Source organism: Gopherus flavomarginatus, chromosome 23 (genome assembly GCF_025201925.1).
Source record: "Gopherus flavomarginatus isolate rGopFla2 chromosome 23, rGopFla2.mat.asm, whole genome shotgun sequence".
Taxonomy (NCBI): domain Eukaryota; kingdom Metazoa; phylum Chordata; order Testudines; family Testudinidae; genus Gopherus; species Gopherus flavomarginatus.
Genome location: NC_066639.1, coordinates 10786559 through 10798900, shown reverse-complemented (window position 1 = coordinate 10798900; position 12342 = coordinate 10786559). Strand labels below are relative to the sequence as shown.

Below are 12342 nucleotides of genomic sequence, written 5' to 3'. Positions count from 1 at the left end.
TGGCTGGAGGGATACACACTCTTATGACTCAAAAAGAAAGGAGTTGATAGAAAAGATCATAGGACTGACCCCAAAGAAGGCTGAGCTGCAAAAGGCAGAAGGCGGCATCTTATCTGGTGGAGCTGGGACACCACGGTGAAGACGATGCAAAAATCACTATGTGGGAATTAGCTAATGTGATTTTTAAAAAAAAAATTCGTTTTTGCCTACACTAGGCAAGGGATTTATTACAATTCTCTCTTCTGTGCATTTTCTGATGTCTAATGAGCCTTGAGCGCTGATTGAAGCTTTGCCCGCACTCAGAGCATGTGTAGGGCATCTCCCTTGTGTGGATTCTCTGATGTGTGATAAGATGTGAGCTCCGACTGAAGCTTTTCCCACACTCTGAGCATGTGTAGGGCGTCTCTCCCGTGTGGATTCTCTGATGTTTGATAAGGTCTGAGCGCTGACTAAAGCTTTTTCCACACTCAGTGCACGTGTAAGGCGTCTCTCCTGTGTGGATTCTCTGATGTCTGATAAGATGTGAGCTCTGACTGAAGCTTTTCCCGCACTCTGAGCATGTGTAGGGCGTCTCTCCCGTGTGGATTCTCTGATGTCTGATAAGGAGTGAGCTCTGACTGAAGCTTTTCCCGCACTCTGAGCATGAGTAGGGCTTCTCTCCTGTGTGGATTCTCTGATGTGTGATAAGGGCTGAGCGCCAACTAAAGTTTTTTCCACACTCTGAGCATGTGTAGGGCGTCTCTCCTGTGTGGATTCTCTGATGTGTGATAAGATGTGAGCTCCGACTGAAGCTTTTCCTGCACTCTGAGCATGTGTAGGGCGTCTCTCCCGTGTGGATTCTCTGATGTGTGATAAGGTCTGAGCGCCAACTAAAGTTTTTTCCACACTCAGCACATGTGTAGGGCTTCTCTCCTGTGTGGATTCTCTGATGTGTGATAAGATGTGAGCTCCGACTGAAGCTTTTCTCGCACTCTGAGCATGTGTAGGGCTTCTCTCCCGTGTGGATTCTCTGATGTTTGATAAGGTCTGAGCGCCAACTAAAGTTTTTTCCACACTCAGCACATGTGTAAGGCTTCTCTCCCGTGTGTATTCTCTGATGCGTGATAAGGTCTGAGCTCTGACTGAAGCTTTTCCCACACTCAGAGCACGTGTACGGTGTCTCTCCCGTGTGGATTCTCTGATGTCGGATAAGGTGTGAGCACTGACTGAAGCTTTTCCCACACTCAGTGCACATATAAGGCGTCTCTCCTGTGTGGATTCTGTGATGTCTGACAAGGGTAGAGCTCCAATTGAAGCTTTTCCCACACTCATGGCACCTGTAGCGTGTCTCTTCCAAGTTGATTCTGCCACTTGTTATAAGGTCTGAGAGGCTACTCAAGTTTCCCTCTGGCCTCCCCTGAGTCTCACAGGCTTCTGTTTTTTCTGGGAGTGCACAACTCCTGGAAACATTCTCTTTGGATCTTCCTGATAACATTCCATGTGCTTCTCTTCGCTCAGCATCTTCCTGATGGGGTTTCTCCTCCTCATTCTCACTCACCATCCCATCACCTGATGGGAGACAGAGAGAATCCAGACACAGGTCACTACCTACACCGGAAAGAAAGAAAATCTCAGAGAGAGGAATGGAAAAAGGGATGAACAATCCAAAATATGTGTGGGAGAGATCAAACCTATCAGGAGCTGATTTTCCCCAAAACCTTCCCCAGAGGAGAGAGGAAGGGATCAGTTTTGGTCTGCATCTCACGAGAACACTCAGAGGAAAGTGAGATCGCGGAGCGACCTGCTGCCAGCTGTCAGTCAGAATAGGAGGGAAGCCATGAGTGACATCTGCCATAATGATTCCACATCTTCAGGGAACAATCCTGAACTGGGAGAGCTCACAGGGTCTTTGTAGGGCATCCCAAATGTTTCCTGCATTCCCACACAGTTGTTGAGTTGGTTTAACCAAGTCCTCACCTGTGCAAGCAGCTCTTGGAAGCACTTCTTTCTCAGAGCCCTGGAGGTCTGGGACCCACGGCTCTTCCCCTCGTTCCACCTGGGAGATCATATCAGGTTTGGAAACTGGAAACCCTACTGCAGGCAAAGAAAACCAGGGAGGTCAGTAGAATTTGTGGGATACTTGTCACAAAGAATAGTCCATGGTTTTAACCCCCAGCTCATTGTTAAGCAGTAACATTCCAAGGCTAGCTTCCTTGGCTCAAAGAGGCAGTAGAGTTATTATGATTATAAATCATATTCATTACATTAGTGCTAAGGAGCAACTAACAGTGGGTCCCCATTGTGCTAGGACAAGTACAAACACAGAATAGTAGATGGCCCATGCCCTGAAGAATTTACAATCTAAATACACAAGACAGGCACAGAATGGGATAAGAGACAGAACCCACTGTTAGAATAGAGATATTCAGGCCTGCCTGTAAAGCCTATAGTATAAGAACTTAGGGGTATTTTTATCACTTAGCTACTTACAGGAGTATGAAAACAAAGAATCAAAATCACTGTCTGTATTTGTAAGGGCCTTCTCTTACCGTGACAGTCTGAGGCCTTGTCCTTAGGCTAAGGCCTTTGGCTAAGCAGCAGGGGCAGCCATAAGCTGGAAGCAAAGGGGTCACATCCTCACATCCCAAACCAGTCACACTGAAATAAGGTGCTATTGGGCTGTTAGGAAGATGATCCTGTCCTGACAGTGCCCAGCACTACCAGATAAAGAAACAGATCTTAACATGGTTAAAGAAAACTTAGTTTGATAGCAGACTGGTTTGGCAAGAAATCACTACTCAATGCTTGTGGTTGTGAAACTCTCATTTTTGTATTCTTTTATCTTTATGGCCACCGCTTTACAATGTTAATCAGTCTGATTCTCTAATTGTTTTTGTCTGCTGTATAATTAATTTTGCTAGGTGTAAGTTAATTAGGTAGTGGGATACAGTTGGTTAGAGAATTATGTTTCAATGTGTTAGGACTGGTTAATTAAATTTCAGTACAATGATTGGTTAAGCAAAGGTATAGCTGAGAATATTACTATATAAACTGAGTCAAACAGGAGGGGAACAGGAACGTGGAACGTGGAAACAGGGCAAATGCTCTGCAGCATCAGAGCTCATAGATTCATAGATTCTAGGGTCAGAAGGGACCAATGTGATCATCTAGTCCAACCCCCTGCACAAAGCAGGCCACAGAACCCTATCCATCCACTTCTATAACAAACCCCTAACCTATGCCTGAGTTATTGAAGTCTTCAAATTGTGTTTGAAGACCTCAAGCTGCAGAGAATCCACCAGCAAGTGACCCATGCCTCACGCTGCAGAGGAAGGCGAAAAACCTCCAGGGCCTCTACCAATCTGCCCCAGAGGAAAATTCCTTCCCGACCCCAAATATGGCGATCAGCTAAACCCTGAGCATGTGGGCAAGACTCATCAGCCAGCACTCAGGAAAGAATTCTCTGCAGTAACTCAGATCCAATCCCATCCAACATCCCATCATCGACCACTGGGCATACTTATCTGCTGATAATCAAAGATTGATTGCCAAAATTAGGCTATCCCATCATACCATCCCTTCCATAAACTTATCAAGCTTAATCTTAAAGCCAGATATGTCTTTTGCCCCCACTACTCCCCTTGGAAGGCTGTTCCAGAACTTCACTCCTCTAATGGTTAGAAACCTTCGTCTAATTTCAAGTCTAAACTTCCTAGTGTCCAGTTTATACCCATTTGTTCTTGTGTCTACATTGGTACTAAGCTTAAATAATTCCTCTCCCTCCCTAATGTTAATCCCTCTGATATATTTATAAAGAGCAATCATATCCCCCTCAGCCTTCTTTTGGCTAGACTAAACAAGCCAAGCTCTTTGAGTCTCCTTTCATATGACAGGTTTTCCATTCCTCGGATCATTCTAGTAGCCCGTCTCTGAACCTGTTCCAGTTTGAATTCATCCTTCTTAAACATGGGAGACCAGAACTGCACACAGTATTCCAGGTGGGGTCTCACCAGTGCCTTATATAACGGTACTAACACCTTCTTATCTTTGCTAGAAATACCTCACCTGATGCATCCTAAAACCGCATTAGCTTTTTTAACGGCCATATCACATTGGAGGCTCATAGTCATCCTGTGATCTACCAATACCCCAAGGTCCTTCTCCTCCTCTCTTGCTTCCAACTGATGCGTCCCCAATGTATATCTAATCTTCTTATTATTAATCCCTAAGTGCATGACCTTGCACTTTTCACTATTAAATTTCATCCTATTACTATTACTCCAGTTTACAAGGTCATCCAGATCTTCCTGTATGATATCCTGGTCCTTCTCCGTGTTAGCAATACCCCCCAGCTTCGTGTCATCCGCAAACTTTATTAGCACATTCCCACTTTTTGTGCCACGGTCAGTAATAAAAGGGTTAAATAAGATTGGTCCCAAAACTGATCCTTGAGGAACTCCACTAGTAACCTCCTTCCAGCTGGTAAGGGGACACGAGAAAATGCTCTGCGGTGTCAGAGCGGATAAGAGGGACACACCACCGAAGACCTCAGGTCTCCTGAATCCTCTGGGAAGCCCTGGGTGACAGTCATTCTCTTGTCTCTGTTGGGTATTAGATTGATGTAGGTTACTCCCAGCGAGTCCTAAATGACCCATTCATATTACCCCATGACAGCTACGTAACAAAACACCTCACGTCTCCTGCTCTTTATAATCATAGCAATAGCAAACACAGCAGGAAACTGAGGTGTGTATTGGCATCATGCAAGTATCACCCAAAGTCCCACCTCTATCTCAGACACACTGTTCACAGCCCCTGGAGAGAAAGCAAGGCACAGGAACTGGACGTTAGTCCAGCAAAAACAGTGGAGGACAAGCTGCAATCCCCACACACTGGTCAAAAAGGAGAGGCATGTGGGTCCCTATCCATAGAGGGGGCTGGCTAGAGGTCTGATACCTGAGGGGCCATTCCTTGAGCAGACCATGGAGGCAGGTCAAAGGCTTAGGTACCCCGACCTGTGACATTGCAAAAGCACATTTTGGGAATTAGGAAATCTAGTGACTCAGGTGAAATGGGAGGAAGAATTAAACTCCCGCAGTGTGAGGAGAAGGCTGGGCAATTAAACGCTAAACATTCAGGAGCAACAGCCTCTAATTCTTCTGGAAAAGGAGAAAGTAAGAAACAAGAACTGGGCTACGCAACCTCAGGAGGGACAGGCTCAAAGATCCAAGGAGCCTAGAGGGAAGACAGCTTGTGGCTGCTGTAGATGGGGAGAGGGGGGATAAGACTCTCTCCAAACTCTCACTCTTCGTAAAATCAGGGCAGGGTCAAGATCTATGAGCTAGTGTCACATCTTCTGGGCAATTTTATACTTGCTAGAGGTAAGATGTCATGATCAGAGTATTGCTTATTAGCTTGGAACATTCGTGGAGGCAAAGAGGTGAGCATAAAGAAATGGGCTATTAAGGGCAGGTCGACACTACAGCCGGGACTGACGCTGAGATCGATCTAGCCGTGGTCGATTTAGTGATACTATTTAGTAAACGTAGCCTAAGCTTGCTACAGTTCAGGGCCTTATATTAAGTTGAGGCTTTGCGAGAGTGGTTATGCTGAAGTCTAGGATTTACCTGAGGTTTGGGTAGGGATTCAGGGTTAAAGGTCTGGGATCCCCCACAGCTCTAGATCCCCAAACCTCTCCTCCCTCCCAATGACCCACCCAGCCCACTTCCTGGGTGCCCTTCCTCCACACTCCCCTGCTTCTTCCCATTACTCGCAGCCGGCACCACCTCCTGGCGCCTTGGGAGCTTCTTGTGTTCCCTCCTCGACTCTCATTACCTCCTCCCTCCCTGCTGCCTGCTAGTGTATGGGAGATAAGGAAAAAAAGGGGGACAAAGAAACTTGTCAAAACTTGGATGATGAATAAAGGTATAAAGTTATTACTGCTCAGGTTCTTTAGAGACCCCACAGCTTCTAATAACCCAGGGGACAGGACTCCTTACCCAGCGAGGTCACCGTCTCATAGTTCTCCTGCATGACTTCCCTGTAGAGGGCTCTCTGAACAGGGTCCAGAAGAGCCCATTCCTCCCTAGTGAAATACACAGCCACCTCCTCGAAAGTCACCGGATCCTGAAAAAGAAAGAGTCCAACACTCAGGACCTGCTGCCCCACTCACAACCCCACTATTCACGGAACAGCAGCACCAGGGAAATAGAAGCTCCAGGAGGCACATGTTCACAGAGTCCCACCCCACCTTGCCTAGAGCAGCCAGGAGGAAGACAGAACATTTGTGTCTCCTGTGACGAACCGGGAAAGTTCTTAATGGTTTCTCTGAGTACTGTGTTGGTGCCTCAGTGTCCCCATGGCAGTTCTTAAGTATCTGGCAGAGCAAAGGGCCAGTGCACCTAAATGCCTGACACTCTGTCTCCTAGCAACTGATGGCCTGGGCCCCTTCTCTGCAAAGGTGCCGGCTGAAGGTATTGGAGACAAAGGAATCAGGTGACCTCCTGGCCCGGGAAACGGGCTGGACAGAGAGGAGGGGCTGGGAGGGGTTGTTAGTCTGGAGCTGACTGGGGTCAAGGGTGGAGGGCAGACCTGGGGCTCTGGCTCACTGCCCCCCAGAATGGACCCAGCCAAGGGGTCTGGTTCGCTGTATCTACAAGCTCTGTTTTAGACCCTGTTCCTGTCATCAAATAAACCTCTGTTTTACTGGCTGGCTGAGAGTCACTTCTGACTGCAAAGTGGGGGTCCAGAACCCGGTGGCTTCCCCAGGAGCCCGCTGGGGTGGACTCGCTGTGGGAAGCACACGGAGGGGCAGAGAATGCTGAATGCTCCAAGGAGAGACCCAGGAGGTGAAGCTGTGTGAGCTTCTTGCCCTGAACAAGTCTGCTCCAAGGGAGAGGAGGCTCCCCAAAGTCCTGACTGGCTTGGTGAGGAGCAGTTCCAGAGCATCGCCCGGGGACTCCGTGACAACTGGTGGCAGAGGTGGGATGTACTGCACCCCGTGAATGGCGCTACTTGCAGTAAGTGACTGGGGAGCAGTAAAACAAAGGAGGGATAATGAGGACCAGGCGTGCTGAAGGCTCAGAGAGGGGATGGTTTCAGGAGGCAGTTAACCTCTGGGAGTGTGTGACCAGCGAGAAGGACTGTTCGAATAACGGGGTCCCCCTGAGGACTGCAGCGAGCAGTCTCAGGGGCGGAGGAGCTTGCCACTCAACCCTGGGAGAGAGAAGGATTTTGCAGTAGCAGGGTTCCCCTGGGGATTGCAGGAGCAGTCCCAGGGGCGGAGGAGTCTGCAGCTCAACCCTGGCAAAGAGGTGGTAATCACGAGAAGGGCTGGCACACCAGGGGTTCTTCCCGGAAACCATGGGGGAGCCAAGAGCACACAGGCCTCTGAGTCCTGAGCCACTTGGGAACGGTGAAGTGATGGCCTATCACCATCTCCTTAAGAAGGACCTTGTGATCCTGTGCACAAAGAAAGGGTTACGCATGGGGAAATTCACCAAGGTACAGTTAATCGTGCAGTTGGAGAAAAAGGACCGCTCTGAGGAGCAGATTCCTGGCCCAGATGGGGCTACGAGAGAATCTGAGAGCAGCTGGAGCATCAGTCAGGCATCCCCGGGAGTCTGGTCCCCAATCAGACGAGGGTCTTCACGATTAGGTTCCCCATCAGAAAATTGAAGATGGATGGGATGGAAGCAGAGTCCAAGAGAGCGAAAGGACCGTGAAAGAGAGCAAGAGCCCCAAAAAAAGCTGCAGAAAAAGCAGCAGCAGCATGGACTGGTAATGGTGAAGCAGAGAGACATAGGGGGCTGCCCAGGGGTCAGTGGAAAAACACGCCTGCAGGGGCAAAACCCTGGAACAAAGAGAACTGTGGTGGTGCAGCCCCAGATGCTAAGGGACTGTGGGACCTGGGTAAAGATCCCTGGGGTGAAGCCCCTCGCCCTGCCTATGGCCCAGATCCCTGAGCAGACCCAGAAGGGGTTGGGCTGGCTGGTAGTTGGGGTTCTCCAGGATATCGGCTTGGAGGCCCTGTTGGGGGGTGACTGTCTTCCATGGGACAGGATCCAGGCCCCGCTCCTGTAACGGCCGAGGGTTTGAATTCAAATCCAGGAAACCAATTGGCTAGGACGAAAATGGTCAGTGAAAATGCAAATGGACCTGGCTGGCAGGGGGAGGAGCTGCTGGGCTCAGAATACCTGCCTACCTATAACCAGCCCCTGGGGCTGAGTGGGAGGGAGAGATGCTCCCCGCCCCCTGCACACCGGAGAGGGGGCTCACGCTGGCTCTGATGCTGTGACCAGAGCAGAGAGCTCCCTGCCTGCCCCCACTGGGACAGCAAGGGCAGCGCTGAGCACGGGGGGAGCTGAGATCGCATCTGAGTGGGGGGACACCTGGGCAGGGCAGGTCAGCTGCCAAACAGGTTGCCTGGTCCAGACGTGCTGCTGGGAAGTAATTACACAGCAGGGAGGGAGCTACCAGGGACAGGGCTCAGGGGGGCTGTGACCCCAGGTCCAGCCAGTGAGAGGGAGCAGGTCCCACTCCCTGCCCCAGCTGTTAAATCCAAGACCGAGCTGCAGAAGGATCTCTCCTTGGAGAAGCTGAAAAAACTTGCTGGGCACAGCGCTGCAAACCCCCTTGGGGAAGGCTGCAGGGACAGAGTCCTGCAGGAGAAGGGATTCCTGTACCAGAAATGGGTTCCCCAAGGGGAAGTAGAAACTGGGGGGAATCGGGAGACAGCTGGTGGTGCCCCAGGAATCCACAGGGTTCTTCCCTTTCGAGCTGCTGGATGGGAGGAGAGTGATGGGACCCCTGAACCTGAAGAGGGAGGATTGGATAAAAAAGGGGGAAGACCTCCGGGGGGATCTCTTCCCTGAGGTGGGAGACAATCTCCCCATCAGGTGTTCCCCGTTCAAAGTCACTGGGAAAGCAGCCCAGAACCTGGAGAGAGAGGTCAGGGACATGCTGGCTTTAGATGGGATCCAGCCGTTTTACAGCCCGTGGGCCTCACCCGTGGGGCTGATCCCCAAGCGAGACAGAATGATCTGGTTTTATGGGGCTATCAGAAGCTTAAAGCCATCACAGTGTCTATGCCGACCCCATGCCTAGGCCTGGGAAGACTCTAGACAAGCTAAAAGGAATGAAGAACTTGGCCCTGGCAGACACTAATAACGTACATCTTTAGCTAGACCTGGAAGGAACAGGTGTCCCAGGTGAAGAGGGGGCTGGGCTGCCTCAAGGAGGTGGGACTAACAGTAAAAGCTGAAAAGTGCAAGGGGGGACGGCAAAGGTGTTGTGTCTGGGCCACAAAGTGGGAAGCGGCTGCCCAAGCCCAGAGCTGGCAAAGCCCAGAATGGGGGCTCTTAACCAAGGGAGCCCAAATCACAAACCAAAGGGCTGGGAAAAGACCCAATCCCAGCTTAAACCCAGGAGTACTGGGGTGGCAAAGGGTATGGGCTGCATAAACCTTCCCACATGCGGTCCTGCAAGTGCCATCAAGCACACCCAACCTAAGGGAGGGCGTGAAACTGGACTGTCCTGGTGTAACTCACACCAAAAGATGGGAGAAATGCTGGGGCATCCATGGGAACCTTGGTGGGTTCGAACTTCCCAGGTCACTGGCTGGAGTGACCTCGCTCAGTTCGGTCTCGAAGGGGGGAGAGATGTGACGAACTGGGAAAGTTCTTAATGGTTTCTGTGAGTACTGTGTTGGTGCCTCAGTGTCCCCATGGCAGTTCTTAAGTATCTGGCAGAGCAAAGGGCCAGTGCACCTAAATGCCTGACACTCTGTCTCCTAGCAACTAATGGCCTGGGCCCCTCCTCTGCAAAGGTATCAGCTGAAGGTGTTGGAGACAAAGGAATCAGGTGACCTCCTGGCCCGGGAAAGGGGCTGGCAGAGAGGAGGGGCTGGGAGGGGTTGTTAGTCTGGAGCTGGCTGGGGTCAAGGGGTGGAAGACAGAGCTGGGAGTCTGGCTCACTGCCCCCCAGAATGGACCCAGCCAAGGGGTCCGGTTCGCTGTATCTACAAGCTCTGTTTTAGACCCTGTTCCTGTCATCAAATAAACCTCTGTTTCTCTGGCTGGCTAGAGTCACGTCTGACAGATGGAAGCAGGGTCATCACATTTATCACATAGGCTACTAGTCAGAGCTTAATATAGGAGATGGGGCTGTCTCTGGAGCCTGCTGGTAGCTCCCTGGTTGGAATCCCAACACTCTCCAAATAAAATATATGGAAGAAAGGGGAACTCAATAGTAAAGAATAGAAGTTAGAAGGTCAGAATTGTAGAAAGTTGGCAAGGGAAGCTATCAGAAATCAATGATCAACCAATGAAATAAGAAGGAAGTTTTTAAAAGGACAAAATTAATCCTAACAATGGTAAAGATAACTAGAGTTTTGAAAGACCTGCTGGAGGAGCATGGTGGACTGTTAAATGTTGATTTTAATTAGGACTTGGAACACGTGGGAAATTCCAGAAGGCTGGAATAAAGCTAATGCTGTGCCAATATTTAAAAAGTATAAAAGAGATGACGCAGCTAATTACAAGTGTGTCAGTCTGAAATCGATACTGGGCAAGAGATTGGAGCAGCCGATACTGGATTTCATTAAGAAAGAAAGGAGAGTAATATAATTAGTACCCATTAAAAAGGTTTAGACACAAGAGATCCTATCAAACTAACTAGATATCCTTATTGGATGAGATCAAAAGTTTACTTGCAGCTAATAGTCCCTGATGTAATATATGTAGGCACATGAGTTGGTTCAGCACAATATTTTGACTAGAAAGATACAAAATACACATGGCATACATTAAATAGATTAAAAACTGGGATTTTAAATAGGGAACCATGGTCGAGTGGATTTCTTTCTAGCGGTTCCCGCAAGGATTGGATCTTGGCCCTGTGCTATTTAACATTCTTATCAATGACCTGGAAGAGAATATAAAATCATCACCGATAAAGTTTGCAGTTGCCACAAAGACTGGGGGTGGGGGTAACTAACGAAAGTGTCAGGAAGTTCAGGTTTCAGCACTGGGAGTCTGGGAAGTTGTCCCAGCCCTGGCTGGAGGGTTATTTCCTGTTCCACAAAGAGGGGAAGTTTCATTCCCAAAGCCTGTGCCTTGAAATTAGAACCTATCTGACACTACAGCCTATATTCAACATAGTGGCAGGATAATAATATGATTAGGACATGACTCATTTTGTACAAAATGAGTCATGTGTGGTGGTCACTGGAAAAGTTATGATTTACTGAATATGATTATCCTACCTGTGTGCACGGATCATGTTTGTAGCTGAAGTTATGGATATTGACTCTGTATCTGTCTTTCAAATGTGCTTACACTGGGTTAACAGCCACAAGGAGCCTTTCAGGTACAACAATGACGAAGCCAGACAGTGTTCATGGCTCATCAACAAAGACAATGGACTGTGGAAGAGCTTAGCCCTCCTGTAAACGTTTCAGACAGCATAGGAGTCATGGCTACTGTGACTCAGCAGGGCATGCTAGGGCATATGACCAGACCACATGACAATCAACTTCATTTTGGTACCTGTATTTTTCCACAAACTGGACTGGGAACTGAGTTTAGAACAAAGGGTTCCTGTCATATGGAAAAGCTACATAAGGTGGGGTGTGACATCATCTCAAGGCCTCATTCCCTGCACAAGAGAACTCCTGGAAACACCTGAGGAACAAAAATTAAACTGGAGGAAGTATTCGTCCCAGTGCAAAGGGATTTCTAGCTTGTGTATGGAAACTTGGTGGACTGCTTGTATCATCAGTCAGGGTGAGAAACTGCTAATTCAAATTCTATCCATCTAGCATGTTAGGCTTGGTTTGAGCTTTTGGTTATTTGCTAAGTAATCTGCTTTGATCTGTTTGCTAACACTTATCGCTGGGAAATTGGCTGTTGTCTTCTCTCTCTCTCCTTGAGTGGCTTAGGTAAAGCACTCAGGTAGCTTACTTGGCTGCATGGCGCCACCTGCTGTCGAGTTGAGTGATAACAGGCCCTGGAAAGGCTGGCTGAATCTCTAGCAAAGCAGTGTGAGAAGGGCCAGCCCAGCTTGAGGGTTAGAGAGCACAGCGGTTCCCAGAAGCCCCCCAGACTGCACCCTGGGGTGACAACCCATCACACACGCTGGAGTACACAATTCTCAGCAGGTTTGTCCTGGGTTAGGGGTTGTTATAAAATTGGATGGGTGGGGTTCTGTGGCCTGCCTTGTGCAGGAGGTCAGACTATATGATCATATTGGTCCCTTCTGACCTATGAGTCACATCCTTTCCCCTCTCTTTCTCCACCCAAGATATTTCTGCCTCCCACCACCTCTAGCAGATCCCATCAGTGGTGAGCTCCAGCCGTTTTGCAT

The 12342-nt window shown here is 49.1% G+C and overlaps 1 protein-coding gene and 1 pseudogene across 21 annotated transcripts in view; both read right to left on the bottom strand.

Annotated features, from left to right (window-relative positions):
- LOC127039376 (zinc finger protein OZF-like) overlaps positions 1–12342 on the bottom strand; it is a 231323-nt gene that overhangs the window by 2549 nt on the left and 216432 nt on the right. For 11 of the 21 annotated variants that reach the window (XM_050932990.1, XM_050932988.1, XM_050932985.1 and 8 more), the window contains 3 exons: positions 5979–6105; positions 1957–2073; positions 70–1587 (listed from right to left, as the gene is read on the bottom strand). In XM_050932990.1, coding sequence (XP_050788947.1) covers positions 212–1587; positions 1957–2073; positions 5979–6105 — 1620 coding nt within the window. In that variant the 3' untranslated portion in view covers positions 70–211. Of the gene's footprint in view, positions 1–69; positions 1588–1956; positions 2074–4516; positions 4581–5978; positions 6106–12342 lie in introns of those variants that run through there. The other 10 variants (XM_050932986.1, XM_050932997.1, XM_050933000.1 and 7 more) reach the window with 5 other exon arrangements.
- LOC127039430 (zinc finger protein 3-like) overlaps positions 1–12342 on the bottom strand; it is a 68079-nt pseudogene that overhangs the window by 20600 nt on the left and 35137 nt on the right.